Source organism: Watersipora subatra, chromosome 7 (assembly GCF_963576615.1).
Source record: "Watersipora subatra chromosome 7, tzWatSuba1.1, whole genome shotgun sequence".
NCBI lineage: Eukaryota > Metazoa > Bryozoa > Gymnolaemata > Cheilostomatida > Watersiporidae > Watersipora > Watersipora subatra.
In genome coordinates, this window is record NC_088714.1 from 45,547,423 (window position 1) to 45,563,760 (window position 16,338).

Below are 16,338 nucleotides of genomic sequence, written 5' to 3' on the forward strand. Positions count from 1 at the left end.
ATTAAATCTCCTAAATTTGATCCAACAGGTCTATAAATCGCAATTAACAATGACACAGTGGACCTCCAAGTTACGGCGTTCCTGCCTTACGGTTTTTTGCCTCATGATGTGGAATATAACGTTTTTCCAGGCTCCTTGTTATGGCATTTTCCTTTTTACCATTTCAACAACGTCTCTCCAAATAGAAACTTAAACAGCATCGCTTATCAAATTAATTTCAAAAAGGTTTTAATAAGGTCGGCTAAAAGTTATAGCGTAAGTGAAGCATCAGGCGCCAATCAGGAAACAGATAGGTAACAAAAATTAAGACAAAGACAAAATTAAAACCAAGTTGAGTAAAATATTCAACCATAGCCTCAAGTGTGTTTGTAAGAGTAAAACATTCAACCATAGCCTCAAGTGTGTTTGTAAGAGTAAAATATTCAACCATAGCCTCAAGTGTGTTTGTAAGAGTAAAATATTCAACCATAGCCTCAAGTGTGTTTGTAAGAGTAAAACATTCAACCATAGCCTCAAGTGTGTTTGTAAGAGTAAAATATTCAACCATAGCCTCAAGTGTGTTTTGTAAGCTAAATTCCTTAAAATTAAAAGTTTATAAAGTTTACGTTATGTTACATAGCGTCACAAAAGTCTAGTGAACCAACCGTTGCTGTTAGTCTTTATCTCACAGCGCTAGTAGCCACTACGCCCGTCTCGAAGGTAAAAACTGCATACATTATTGTACACAGTAATGTTACATTTTATTGCAGATTATAACCACTAAATATATAACTACAGTTATCTAAGGTTACTATACTATTTCGTTACTAATTTTTAATATTTACAGAATGTATATACAAATTTGATGTTTTTATCATTAGAGAGGTTGCATTAGATAATTACTATAGGTTCCTATGCCCTTCTAGACCTGCACGATGTTTCGGTTTGATCCGGTGGTTGCGGTTAGGTTCTATTAAATCGAGTCGGAATCTTTTATTTTCTGACATCGGACAAAATCGAAAACACCGGTTAACCGGTGGGAGTTTGAAATGCGATATTTTGGTGCGGTTTCGGTTTCCATATCATAAAAACTGTGCCAGCCCGCTTGGGCAGTTACACAGAATCTTCCATGGAAACGGACATTATTTTCTCTTGAAAGGTTTTTTAATCTTTGCTTTACACACACGTAGATATTACAACCATTATCGAAAGCTGTTTATTCCTCCCGTTGCAATAAACGCATTTATGCGTTTTCTAAGGTCCACTGCCATAGACGCATTATTGCGACTTTCCCAGCAATTACGTAGTAACCAGATTTTATTATTCGCTGACAACATAACCCACGGTCTTTTAAACTTTTATGAAATTGACAGTGTTGTCCGAAAATCTCTATAAAATTAGCCTAAAACAACGAAGCAATTTTAAACTTTCTAATCTAAAACCGAACATTTTTGCGTAAGTTAGTTAATACCAAGCGCCAGTCAGAAAACAGGTAATTATTTATGTTGATGACATTATAGCCATCGCAGATTTATGTAATTATACAGATAATTAAAGTAGCAGCACTGTCTCTGCTAGTGGTGAAAGTAATAGTTTTGTAAGAGTAAGAAACATTGGGGAGAATCGTTTTAGCTTCGCATCGATCCTAGCTTCACATAGATTTATCATCGCACAAAGTATAGATCCATTGAATTTTTGCATAGCAATGTTGGTTAAAATTTTATCAAAATAAAATATGTAACAAAAATGTTCTAGATAGAGATTGAAAAAAATACTGAATACATATCATGAAGCAATATCGGCAATTTTCGGTAAAATGGCTGGCACGGGGCATATACCTGAATTTGTACATGATTGGCAGTGAAAGTGTTAAATTTCATTACAAAAATCTGAAGTTAAGATTCATGAAATGAGGATGTTCAGGTTGCCTCGGTGTCAGGTTAACCGCAAGCAATTGTGACATCGTTTGACACCGTGATGAGTCCTCATGTGTGTGTCGGTTATAAACGGTGTTCGATTGAAGTTTAGGTCGATAACCGAATTGGCATGGGGAGACAAATCGTGCAGGTCTATGCCCTTCCATATGACATTTTCGCCTTACGACCTCAACACCAGAACAAAGTCTTTTCGTATTGCAGGGGTCCACTGTACTCGGTTGTCGACAGAGCCACCTCGTAAACCAAGAGCTATACGAGTTGAAGATTTTGTTCAACATAAAAAATGACTGCCTAGAAATACAAAACTTATTACAATCAAATAAATACCTGAAAAGTCATGAACCATCGCCCAAGGCATTCTTGGCAGATCACAAAGAAAGCATAATTCCCTACTAGACTTTCCAGATCTGGCAGCTCCAGATGCTGCCATGGCTGTCTGCACGCCTGCTGAATATTATTAATTACAATAAAAGAGATATCACTTGCAAGGGGAGTCTCATGGAAAATTAGTGAATTCTAGTAAACTTGATAAAATATTATGACAGAGTTGTTTCGTAAAGAAAATATTGAATATATAAAAAACGAACAAATATTATGAAGTACAACCCAGTTACTTTAAAACGTGAAGAAAATCTGAATTACATAAAGTTGGATCAGACTAAATCATGTTAGTGACTGTCTAGAATATGCGCTGCCTAAAGAGATAGAAAACTGATAATGAAATGCATCATTGATTCTCTGCTATTGCCACACGTATCTTTGGCTAAGTATTTGAAACTTCAGCAAGTTCAACTATTCCATCACTCTAAGCTGAATTGACGAAATAATATATTGTTTATCACCAGACAACTGCATCAGTCCTCAGAGAGGTTTGCAATAAAATAATTAATATAATATATTGGTACATCAATAATTAGCAACAACATGTGAACTATAGACAACGTCTAAGATAACGACTTACAACAGCTGAACCAGTGAAACCGACTGAATATCAAAAATACATGATGGGGTCTAGCACAATTTTTTATACAATCACTTTTAAGTAGCACAGCTGTTGCTCTTGGTAACTGAACATTGCAAAGATGGCTGCATCCATCTGTTGGAAAAAAATTGTTAACTGAAACTGTCGACTATGGTAAAATAATACAGGTAGTCCTCATATATGACGGGCTTATGTTCTTAAGATCCTGTCATTAGGCAATTATGTATATATGTATGTATATGTACAGTATGTTTACGCTGTACTGTATCGTGTCACCTTTTTTCCTCTACTTTCTATTTACTTTTTTAATAAGTGTACAAGTCTAGGCAATACATTGAATTTCAACTTTTGTCATTTCCTTTAGCTTGTGTGTGCACACAAGTGGGTAAACAACTATTACGCTACTAATAAACCAATAAAACTAAACTCATATTTTGTCATACAGTAGAATATGTATAATTGTTGCATTCGGCTTCATGCACTAGTATATTCACTTTATGTGGCTTTTAGTCTAGACATGTTCATAATCTGGCATCTTATATACTGGGTTCCATGCTTCAAATGGACTCGGAGTTGCTTTCATTCCGAAAAATAGAAACGGTGAAATTCAAACGGATTTGATGCCCTTTCGCTCCACAAATTTCGGGCAAAGGCATTCGCGGTGAGGACTACTATTCGACGTCACAGAAACGCTCATTGCAGATGGATCCAAATTGATAATGCTCAGTTAGCTCTTCCAAAAGGAAATAAAAAAATTCAACTCATTTCATAATATTACCACGCGGTAGGTACATTTCACTATGGCAAATGATAGGTTGCTCATATGACAATTATGAGATAATTACTAAATTTCATTTACTTTATTCCCTTATTCAATAAATAAATGAACATACCAAATTGTACAGATTCTCACTACATTGGTGCCAACACCTTCCTAGGCTTAACTATTTTAGTATAGAAAGTTTTTTTACGAAAAGAAGATTGCCATTCAAACGACCTTTGAAGTAGTAATGGCTTTGTAATATAGAAGGATATTAATATTAATAATAATAAAGAAAATTCGGATCAGGTATCCTGGCTGAGTTAGTGTAACAAATCTATGAAATGTGAATAGAAAAGTGACTATGACCTGAAAGCGAGTTTACTTTTAAAAGTTCCGTTTTGAGGAATACATCGCTAGTCTTGTGAAAATCGAAAAAGTGCAACTTCGAATCGTTGAAGTGTTAGGGTGCGAATTCGTTGGCAGAGATCAACTCCAAATCTATTTGAAGCATGGAAAACCAGTGATTGTGTAATGTAACCAAGGACAGGCACTCAATAGCCGCGGGAAAACTGAGATGAAAAGTAAACGAAATTATGATAAATTCAAATAGCTCTCAAAGGTTTTGGGTGATTCATGAGAGGTTTTTAACGTGCAAGGCTGCCTAGCCAGTAATTTTGTTCATGAGAACCTTGATTGTGCAATTTTAGGCGAGTTGGTTGCTCTTACTCAACTCACCAGTTTCGAAGAGTGGTTTGGACACGGGGGTTTTGTGTATGAAGCAACAAGTTATTTCCTTTTGAAATATAGTGGGAAACCTTAAATGTTGAAAACAGCTTTTGAAAGGATATATCCATGATTATTTCATTTCAATATGCATTTCATTGAGGCAACAGAAGCAAATATTACCAAAATACTCAATCGTTTGCATACCTACTCCTAGATAAACCCCTAGTGAAGTACAGTAGCACACATCACCTCAAATGACAAAAACAGATGGCCTAGTCGATAAAATATAATGATATACTATCACAGTCCCAAGCTTGCAGTCTAACAAAAATGTCGCTTAAATGATGGTCTTCATCTTGTGTAATATACTTTGGTTATTTATCTTGGACAATGCGGCTTAGTTTTTAAAGACATTCAACACAGACCTGTCAACCCAAGAGTGGGGCAATGCTTGAGATTTGGTTTTGGGGCAATTGATGTATCAATGATAGTATATATAAAATTGTGGAAATTGGGGCAAAATCTCACGCATTTTCATTTTTTCTTTGGGGTGATTGCGTGAGTCTCACGCCCAATACGTGAGAGTTGGCAGGTATGATTCCACAGCAACGTAGTTGTAACTAAATGAAATATTCAGATAAAATTACATTGTCTAAGTTTTTTTGGAAATAGCCTCTTCTCATTCATGTAGGTGCATGCAGCGTTGTGTGTTCTTTTCATATAGGCCTACCGGTAAAAACTATCAGTCGAATAAAATTATTGGGTAATGCTTTACTGTATGCTTTGCAACTATTGATCACATGCATTAAACATGATATATCGTTTGATATTTAAAGTACAGCAACACCTTACTCAAGGCTGCTTTAGATGTGATTATCTTCTCTTAGACTGCAAGAGACCTGGCAGGCATATCATTTCTTTGTAAGGATATAAAGGAATTCTAAACACGATTTATTCCTAAGTTACGGTGACGAAGACACAATGGGTCAATACATGTCTGTACATCAATACTTATCAATTAATGCAATTGTTCTAAAATGTCTATTTTGATCAAACGTAATGCTCGTTTTCCCATCCTTTGGAAAACACGGTTTGGCAAACATAGCTAGCTTGCCGGTAAAACGGAATAAACCCTTTTAGATGAAAGATACACTACTGCAATTCATGATCATTTGGTAATTAGCAAATAATACCTCTTGGCAAGGCTACCCAATCTGCTTTTCCAGGAGATGACTATTTTGAACGGAGGTCTCGCGACTAATCCTCTTCCGTTCTACGATAATGCACGTGTCATTGATAAGTATGAAGTCTTGCAAAACGATACAAATAAAACTTCAAAAGTAAATTTTAACAAATCAACATTCGGTGATTACAACTGATCATGTTGTTGCAAAAAGTTCGCATATACAAAGGTTTTTGCATGTACGCGGGCACCAGACGCCAGCGTTTACTTTACTGACCCGTACATCTAGCGATGACTAATGACGGTCACGTGGTCCAACGTCATCATCACAGCCCGCTATCACATCGCTTTACTCACAATAGGACTAATCATCCCTTACTAATATGCGTTTATAATGATTGCTCATGCCTTCTATGTCTTTGATGGAAATACGTGACTTTGATAACTCTATGGATAGAAAAAACGAACGCAACTCCATATAAAAACCGGAGAAACGTAGTTTTTTTTTCAAATATTCGGTAGTGTTTTCTCCCTCAGACACTATCCAAACGATAAGATCGTCAGAGTACAAAAAAAATCGTCGTAATATAACACAGACAAGGTTAGATTATTTGACTAGACTACACGGATTATGATAGGCGGGTGTGTTGTGTTATCAAAGTAGTGAGCATATATTTTACTATTTACATGTATTTCAAAACTGGTATTTAAACGAGGCTAAAATTACTTATGTTCGAGCGAGTTTCACATAAATTGTAGTATTGCATGAAGAAGAAATCTTTTCTTTGCAAATCAAGGCAGCCTGCCTAACACAAAAATACACAGAGTGATGCAATTGCTGAGGTTTTATACCAGCATTTAAATTAGAAAACATAACGCATATTAAAAGCAAGAAAGCTATTGATTTCTCAATTATTAAAGATTGGCCTCGCTATAGTAGCAGATTCCAATCAAACAAAGCAATCAGGCTGAAATAAAAGAAGTGCACCCAAAAACAACAGAACAACTATACAGCATAGAACTTTAGATGGTGAACAAGAATTATGTCAAAAATCTTTAGAAACGATTCTAAAACTGAAAAGTCTAAGAGTGCCAGGAACAAACATCAACTTGCTAAGCAAAACAAATATTTTATGTCTAATTGATGAACCGGGTGTTACACGCTTAAATATGCTGGATATGCTTTATAAAGCAAGCAAATCAGTAACTCTAATGCCATTTCGAGCATTGAATCCCAAGGGCATTGAATCCCAAGGGCATTGAATCCCAAGGGTATTGAATCCCAAGGGCATTGAATCCCAAGGGCATTGAATCCCAAGGGCATTGAATCCCAAGGGCATTGAATCCCAAGGGCATTGAATCCCAAGGGTATTGAAACTCTAAAAGCTCGAGGGATAATATAAAGCACCAGCTTCCTGTCTTTCAGGCTAACTTATCGGCTGCCCAGTCGACTGAACACATCGGCTGACTTGCTTGCTGAATGCATCTGGCTGATGATGCGAGATGCCGGTGTTGATACAAAGGTTACTCTCTGTTTGGCCAGTGATTTAGATGAAACCCTTACAGCCGAGCTGGATTGGTCAGTACTGCTGCTGACAGTGCTGTCACTAGGTGCTCCCAGCCTGCGTCTCACTGAACCTGCATTCACATAAAAAACTATGATGTCTGAATATTCAATAAGTTCACAACGGACAACACTGGGGAAAATTCTGGATAAGTGTGACAAACAAAAATCTAGACGATGAAATAACGGTGCTGGAAATTTTTGGTCGTTGTTGTTAGAGCTGTTATAAAATTTGACCTTTTTTTTAAATGATGGTTTCACACAAAAAATTTGAAAATTAAAAATTTTACAGTAATTTTTTTTAATTTTCACCTGGCCAGTTGCAGTTTTATGCTGCCTATGTTCATATGAGGTTATATAACCAGAGACTAAAAATTCCTACAATTTTCATATAAGCGAACAAAGGCTGTAAAAATTTTCATTGCTAGACAATAGTGGTGGTTATTAGAGTTGACGAATGAACCAACCATTTGTAATCTCAGATGGCTTGTAACTCAGCTCATTTCAAATTATCTTTGTTTTTCATTTTATACTACATAAAAGGGTTCAGAATAAAGTTACAAGTAGTAAATATTTGCCACCTCATTCATACTTAATAAGAGGCTTTACTGTGTCATAGAGCGTAGCGCAAACTGCTAATGCATGCTGATTACAATAATTATTTCATGAGCAAACAACTCCAAACAAAAGCTGTGTGTGTGATTAACCTGGTTTACGAAACCATAGAATGTTAAACCTTTCAAAGTTATTGATATTATTGAACTAGAAGAACTCCTAAACATAAAACACACAAAATGCCATCAACTGAAAGTTAAAAACTATAGAATTTCAATGAGTAAATCCAAACGAACAATTACACAATTTTTTCGAGAAATTGTTCATCAATACACACATATTTTGACAAGTGTTTCTATTTCTGTGATGTAATTGCTCATCATAACAGCCAAAGTTACCGCTCAAATACACACAAATAAATTTTTGTGGGACCTGATGAGAAGTAAGTTTCATTTGGTCAAACAGTTAACCATTATGTGCTGTCACCAAATATGCATTGTTACACAGGTAACTGTAGCATGAAGAACTCCGATAGACGCCGTTGAATGAGTAACCATAGCCTGCAAGTATCTAATAAGGGCCAATGAACGAGTAACCATAGCCTACAGGTATCCAATAAGGGCTAATGAACGGGTAACGATAGCCTACAGGTATCCAATAGGAACCGATGAGTGGATAACCATAGCCCACAGGTATTCAATAGGGGCCATTGAATGAGTAACCATAGTCTGCAGGTATCCAATAGGGGTCATTGAATAGGTAATCATAGCCTGCAGGTATCCAAAAAAGGCTGTTGAATGGGTTACCATAGCATCCGATAAAGATTGTTAACAGCTAAACTATTGCCTGTAGTTGCCCAATAAGCATTTATAACAGGTAACCATTACCTAAAGGTATCAGAAGATAGAGTCTTGTTAGCAAGTCATAAAGGTTGAAAGTTGAATGTCATTGAAGACCTCTAATACTATAGATATGCTCAAATACCCACCTCCACCCAAGTCTCATCATCAACATGTATATAAATCTCAAAGTTTGTCACTCGTCTGTTCAGCTATAGCGATTAAAGTCTAGCAGCGACAATCCGTACAACACAAAATCTGATCTCGGAGCTTATTTCCACTATATTTCCATATACATCCACTGTAGTCTCGCACAACTCATGTTCAAAAATGACAATCATAAATTCTAATACTGAAAATGAAGGTGGAAATCATTACGTACTTTCTAACTATGGAACTGCAGAAACCTGTTCATATGATCTAACTATGGAACTGCGGAAACCTGTTCATATGATCTACCTGTGGACCAATAGAAACCTGTTACATACTGTCTACCCGTGGACCTATAGAAACCTGTTCCATAGTGTCTACCTGTGGACCAATAGAAACCTGTTACATACTGTCTACCCGTGGACCTATAGAAACCTGTTCCATAGTGTCTACCTGTGGACCTAAGGAAACCTGTTACATACTGCTTACATGTGGACCTATGGAAACCTGTTACATACTGTCTACCTGTGGACCTATGGAAAGCTGTTACATACTGTCTACCTGTGGACCTATGGAAACCTGTTACATACTGTTCACTTGTGGACCTATGGAAACCTGTTACATACTGTCTACACAAAGACCTATAGAAACCTGTTACATATTGTCACCTGTGGACCTATGGAAACCTGTTACATACTGCCTACCTGCGAACCTATGGAAACCTGTTACATACTGCCTACCTGCGAACCTATGAAAACCTGTTACATACTGTCTACCCGTAGACCTATAGAAACCTGTTCCATAGTGTCTACCTGTGGACCAATAGAAACCTGTTACATACTCTCTACCCATAGACCTAATGTAATGCTGGATACTTACTGTTAGTGTTGCTGATGCTACGAGTTATTACAGCAGTTTTGGATTGTCCTAGCCTCTTCTTTGCAGGCTGTGTAGCTAACCTTGATGCCGAGAACCCGGCTTTATCAGCAGCACTTGGAGCTGTTGCGATAGAACAGATGCGTATTAATTATAGCCTACTAACAATACATACAGAAGTGGACTTCTTCGAAGTTTGCATTTATTTGAAGATTTTCCATTCATGACAAAGCACTATACAAGTGCATATCGCCACTGTTGCTATCCTTTCGAACTTGGACATGTTGGAAAAGATTATTTCAATGCTTCATAATGAAAGAAACCATCCTACACCAACACAAGCTCCGCTCGATCCGAACATTGAATACAGGTAACACAGGAACTGGATGGCTTGCAATTGCCTAGGAGCTGCTGACTACCAAAATACCAGAGCTAAGGCTATAAATCTGCGGTCTAACATAATGTAGCTGTAATAATCACCAAACTTGATCTTTGGTTTAGTTCGGGCATGCTTGCCTCCATCCTTGAGTACGCCGATGTATGGAGCAGCGTCTATCGCTATTGGTTCATCTGCCTGTGTAGAAGTAGCTGGACGCTTTATGGTGCGCCGTACATTAGGGCTACTTGTACCACCCAACCTTCGAAACACTCCCTTATTGAGAGCCTCAGTCTAAAACAGATGACAATTAGGATATGACAAGTGAAAACTATTCATACTTGCTGAGGTTTGTAATGAAGACGATTTAATGTCGATACTGAAGCGTGTTTTGATAGATTTTACTAAGGACAACCCACTTCAACCTTCCGCTTCAACCTTCGCACATCCACAGCCTCAGCTTCAGTTATAGCTACTTGTTGCCCACAAGGATGGTACTTGTTATCATCTCAGAGATACTTTATGGTTACTATAGTTGACCTGACCATTAGCTCATCTGTCTTGATGTAATAATTAATTTTTTGAGAAAAGAACAATTTAACTAATTCAAATACAGGGTTACTTTTAGTGAACAAACTTTCAGGATACTTATTTTGTGATGACCTGCCTTGACCTTCAAACCGTTAAAAGCTGTGTCAAAGTTTAATTTTAACATAAGCAATCATCTAGAATAGCATTACCTAGGAGTCTTAGCTAGTACACAGACAGAGTTCATAATCATGTATCACAGGAGTTAAATGATATAGCTCTGGTTCAAATGAATCGTTTTCAGAAGCGTTGAGACAGCCTTGGCATTTAATTCGGCGTGCCATGAAATGTAAAGATGGCAAATAATAGTGAAGACTCCAGGAGACCGCACATTATGTCTATCGCAAAGTTTCCAAAGTTAAAAAGAAAATTAGTATAGAGATACCTAACTCGAATTGAAACCAAAGAAGCAAACATCTTCAGAATTCGGTATTTTAGTTACACTAAACATCAAATTTGATTGGACAGTTTCATGTGAGCGAAACAAATTCCTAATCCATTTCTTAACTATCACAATTCATTTCCTGAGAATGCTCTTTCCTTCAAGTGACTTTGATGAATCTGCGGATTATGGTTGCAGAAACCAGAACTAACCAACTACACATGGGTCCTCATGGTAAGCATTAACAACTTCATGATGCTTTTTATATAACAAGGCTCATTGACTGGCCGATGGCTAGAGCCGATAATCATGAGAAACTATATGGCAAAGAACTTTCTTGAATTTAATGTAGATTATCTAAATGATATGGAGCCATTTTTGTTAGAAAATTTTATGCACTGGGTCAAAAATCCTTTACTTATTTTTCTTCACAGTAACTTTTCACCATTGCTCCTTCTATTGTTTTGACTACCGGTACTACAAATCTGGTGTCTAGATATTGATTTCACCATTGCTCCTCCTATTGTTTTGACTACCGGTACTACAAATCTGGTGACTAGATATTGATTTCACCATTGCTCCTCCTATTGTTTTGACTACCGGTACTACAAATCTGGTGTCTAGATATTGATTTCACCATTGCTCCTCCTATTGTTTTGACTACCGGTACTACAAATCTGGTGTCTAGATATTGATTTCACCATTGCTCCTCCTATTGTTTTGACTACCGGTACTACAAATCTGGTGTCTAGATATTGATTGCGGAAGAAACTTGGCGAATGGTCATTGATAGGTCAAACAGTCACTGCCTTACAAACTATAGAGCGATGATGCACACCGATTTTCTTCGATCACACGAAGAAGCGCTTTACTGTTATGACAGCTGTAACACAGCGCTGGAAGGGGGTTTACAAAATCTTTTTTTCACATGGCTTACTCCGTGTGACAGAAATGCCTTGCTTACCTTTGAACAGTCCATGTAACAAACATGATGTACATACACGAGAAAAATACTGTAGAAATTTAACTAAAAGTTTAGTAACTAACTGAAAGGTTGGCTAAGAGCTAGCTGAAAGGTTTCATCACAAAATCTTTACCCTCGATATGTTTACAATTCTAGAAAAAACAAACAATCCAGTCACTTACCGGCTTGGCTGATTCTATTATGCTCTGCGGGTTCACCTTGCCCAGTCCTGTTACCGTGAAAGATATTGTGTTATCATCGGGATTCATATGAGCACCGACTATGTGTGATTTGGTCACCGCTGTCTTTGTAGAAACTTCCTGCACAGGACTCGTACTTGAGCCAAGGCGCTCAAACACTCCCTTAGAATGTGAGGCTTGTCTACGGGCGCTGGAGAGCTTACCTATAAGAGCCATGAGTTCAAAAACTTGTCTTACAAAACCTCGGTTTGACCTAGAACCAATATCAGAGATCATTAATACTGGTGGTTAATAGATTAGATATAAACTCGCAAATGACTTCAAGACTTTTGTGCAAAATAACAACAATACCTCTTTTAAAGTTTTAAAGCAAAAAAGGTGCTTTTGGCGCCTAGCCAGTTTTTTGTATTTGAATGAATGAAATCAAAGGTGTACAACACTCTTCAATGCTTAAACTTGAGTTGATTGCTGTAAAGAGTTTGATGTCATAATTTCATTTATTAAACAGAGTAGTGAGGGAAAACTGTACCAGTTACAGTTGCTACCTCATAATAAATCCTACTTTGAGGTTTACTAAATAAACTCAAAGGTCCCAATTTCAAGGTCCCTCCCATAGCATTGTACTACACATGCAGTCAACTATTGCCATGCACATATGAACTCATGGCAGATGACGGTTTACAGGTTTGTTAAGCGCACATCAAAACAAGATTGTTTGCCAAAAACATTGATTTCTTGCAAAAGTATGAAAAAAATCGAAAAAGTCATTTTTTTCAAATTTTTCTATTTGGTTGTTGTGAAGGAAGGGATGCATTAACTCATTGTTACTTTTTGAATTTTCTAAAAATTTAGTAAAACAAAAACTGTTTGCTTGTATTGAACTTTAACACTCCTCAGTTTAAAGAATTACTGCTGTGTATGAGCCATTTTGGTTGGGACATGCCACATATATAGGTCCATCAGAACAGCCATTTTGATTGGGACATGCCACATATATAGGTCCATCAGAACAGCCATTTTGGTTGAGACATGCCACATATATAGGTCCATTAGAACAGCCATTTTGGTTGGAACATGCCACATATATAAGCCCATCAGAACAGCCATTTTGGTTGGGACATGCCACATATATAGGTCCATTAGAACAGCCATTTTGGTTGGGACATGCCACATATATAGGTCCATTAGAACAGCCATTTTGGTTGGGACATGCCACATATATAGGTCCATTAGAACAGCCATTTTGGTTGGGACATGCCACATATATAAGCCCATCAGAACAGCCATTTTGGTTGGGACATGCCACATATATAGGTCCATTAGAACAGCCATTTTGGTTGGGACATGCCACATATATAGGTCCATTAGAACAGCCATTTTGGTTGGGACATGCCACATATATAGGTCCATTAGAACAGCCATTTTGGTTGGGACATGCCACATATATAAGCCCATCAGAACAGCCATTTTGGTTGGGACATGCCACATATATAGGTCCATCAGAACAGCCATTTTGGTTGGGACATGCCACATATATAAGTCCATCAGAAAATCAATTTAAAGAAAAACTCAGTTTGGACTTTTCTCAAACTCCTCAAATTGACAAACCTTGAGCAACGAGTCGTGCAGTCTTGGGAATGGTGCCAGCCGGCATTTTGATCTTGTAACCTCCTTCATGCTCTGGAAGCACCCTCCGCTTCTTAGGCACCGGCACAACCTCCTCAAGTTTGTCTATCTCTATCGGAGACGCGACTCGTCGCTTTTGTGCCATAGTGGTTGAAGCGACAGGTACTTTCTTAATTCGAGGGTTGGGAGCCATCCGGCCACTTCTCAGCTTACTTGCCATGGCTGACACTACACCCATATGCCAAAACACTCAGAAATATTACAAGCTAGCACGAAAAAGATGCATTGCTGATGAAACACTGAGACACAAGATTAATGAACTGATGCGATGAGAAGTTAAGAACTAGATATGAACTTGCAGTTTACTCTATATTTAGATCCAATCACCCTGAATACAAATAGCAGCATGCTGTCGCTACAATACAGTCACCAAAGTCAAAACATGAGAACTACCTGCTGAAACTTAATACCTAGTTTACAATAGGACGAACCTCCAACAAAACCTACACCTGAAGCTTTGGAGGAAATTGTTTGGGCCAGTGTGATGGACATGTTAACGTTTCATGACGTATGAGTAATGCTCTTGTTCATAATATTGTTGGGGAAGTGGATCGGCAGGGCTACATAATTGTAGCTTGTGTCCCTTCCCCATTACAAAAAGCTAAGCCTATTATATTGATTAACTGTTCGCGAGAAAGTAATGATGTCACATCGAAGACAACTTGTGTTATCATCTGCTGAAATAACGAGTCAGACGAAATGACAAAATATGTTTGGGTGAAGTATGGCCATACAGATGACATTAACGTTTCGTCCCATGGTTTGTTGAGCTTTGTTCTTATGTAAACCAGACATTACCAGTTTATTTATAACAATGCCAGATGTTTGGTATATTAAAACCATCGCGTTGGTACATGAAATAATTAAATCTATGCGTATTGCCACAAGGAAGAAAACCATTAGACGTTTCAGATGAAACAGAAAGGATTCCGCTACCAGAAGACAGAATCAAACAAACCTAGATGAGCTTAGGTTAACGTGAACAAACTCAAAGTAACTTTTGTAGTTCACTGGGAGGGTAGCTAATCTGCTGCTGATACTTTCACCAGCGTAATGATAGGCATGTTATGATTCATGGGGTGTAATTATTAATTTAAAAAAGTGGCTCATTCACAATTTAGGTGCGTTTACACCAAGACGATTTGTTGGAGTTGTGTTTCCGCCATGAGAGTTGGAGTTCAAATGGCTTCTAGTCTGTTTACGATTTGAAATGCGTTATGCAAAGACTACACCAAACTAACTCAAACACCGGCTGTACAAAATGGGTCACTTTTTTAGCCAATGAAATACAACGTCGATATCTATTTCATTTGCTTGTATTTTCGGCGCTATTAAAATTTCGAGATATGATTGGTCAATTCCATATTGTACTCCGTCAATAATGACATAGTGAGGCAGCATTTAATAGTAATGACGACATTTCCCAATCACTTTCGTCAACTAGGACGCCATTTTTGGTTTTAAACCAAAAGTACTTTGTGGGCGTGGAAGCAACTTTCATAAAATGCCCTTTTGTAAGTCGTCTTTAAGTGTTATTTGGTGCAAGTATTTAAAAACTTGTAAAAAAGATTCTCAATGATAAATTAGAACAAGCGCGATGAATGCACCAATAAGTACATTGTATTCAGCAGCATCTGTGGTTTACAAATTACTAAATTTTGATTCCAAATTATAAATTTCCTTTTACAGTTCATGATTTAAGCTAGGCACAAAATAGTCAGTTTTTTTCTCAATCTCAAAACTATTTAAATATCTCAAATAGTTAAGTTAGAGAATTCAATGGTTCATCTGAGATAAAAACGAATTCGTGAACTATATTGGGTGTATACACACGGTTTTATTACCACTGCCTAGATTTAAATACATTCCATTGTATCATTGGTACAATGGAATGTATTGTATCAATAAGATATTATTGATACAAAACACCAGTCCTTTCAATGTTTGACCATTGGGAAGATTTTTGGATTAAACACACCGTAACAGGATAAACCGTCAAATTAGAGTTTAATTGTAGCAGAATGAACATTATAGGAGAATTAAAATTGTAACATGAAACACTGACAGACACTTATATCAAACCATGCACACCTTGTATAATCGGGGCCGTCTCTATGACGACGTCTTCATTATCATCATCTTCCGAAGGTTCCTTAGGAATGATAGGGCTAGGCGGACTGGAGTCATTTGATTTGAGTATGTGATCAACAAGTCTACTGACCGCTGTAAAAACAAACCTAAGTTGCTTTAGAACAATGCAGTAAGTGTGCCACATATTATCAGATGACCTTTCAGAAAGGTAGTCTAGAGACGACTTATGACAAACTTACGTGTCGACTTCTTAAGTCCATCTGGAGTTCTAACCATCTGTATCTCAGATTTTTTCGATGACTGCAAGAAAAAGAGTCATTCTTTATTCACCCAAATAATACATTGCAGATTCTATAAGCATAAACTGTAGAACCGATGGCGATTTACTAATATCAAGACATCAAAGACCAGTTATTAATTAAGTCAATAGTCACATACTCAATAAAGATGAACTTACGCAATGTTTAGTATATTTTATTAAAACTAGCTGTGCCTTC

At 37.2% G+C, this 16,338-nt stretch overlaps 1 protein-coding gene across 1 annotated transcript in view; it reads right to left on the bottom strand.

Moving 5' to 3' along the window:
* Window positions 1-16,338, bottom strand: part of LOC137400801 (interferon regulatory factor 2-binding protein-like A) — a 42,781-nt gene that overhangs the window by 23,055 nt on the left and 3,388 nt on the right. The window contains exons 3-11 of the mRNA XM_068087140.1: window positions 16,081-16,141; window positions 15,842-15,973; window positions 13,673-13,918; window positions 12,056-12,267; window positions 10,035-10,224; window positions 9,558-9,677; window positions 7,009-7,208; window positions 5,581-5,620; window positions 2,244-2,360 (exon numbers count right to left, since the gene is read on the bottom strand). Coding sequence (XP_067943241.1) covers window positions 2,244-2,360; window positions 5,581-5,620; window positions 7,009-7,208; window positions 9,558-9,677; window positions 10,035-10,224; window positions 12,056-12,267; window positions 13,673-13,918; window positions 15,842-15,973; window positions 16,081-16,141 — 1,318 coding nt within the window. The remainder of the gene's footprint in view (window positions 1-2,243; window positions 2,361-5,580; window positions 5,621-7,008; window positions 7,209-9,557; window positions 9,678-10,034; window positions 10,225-12,055; window positions 12,268-13,672; window positions 13,919-15,841; window positions 15,974-16,080; window positions 16,142-16,338) is intronic.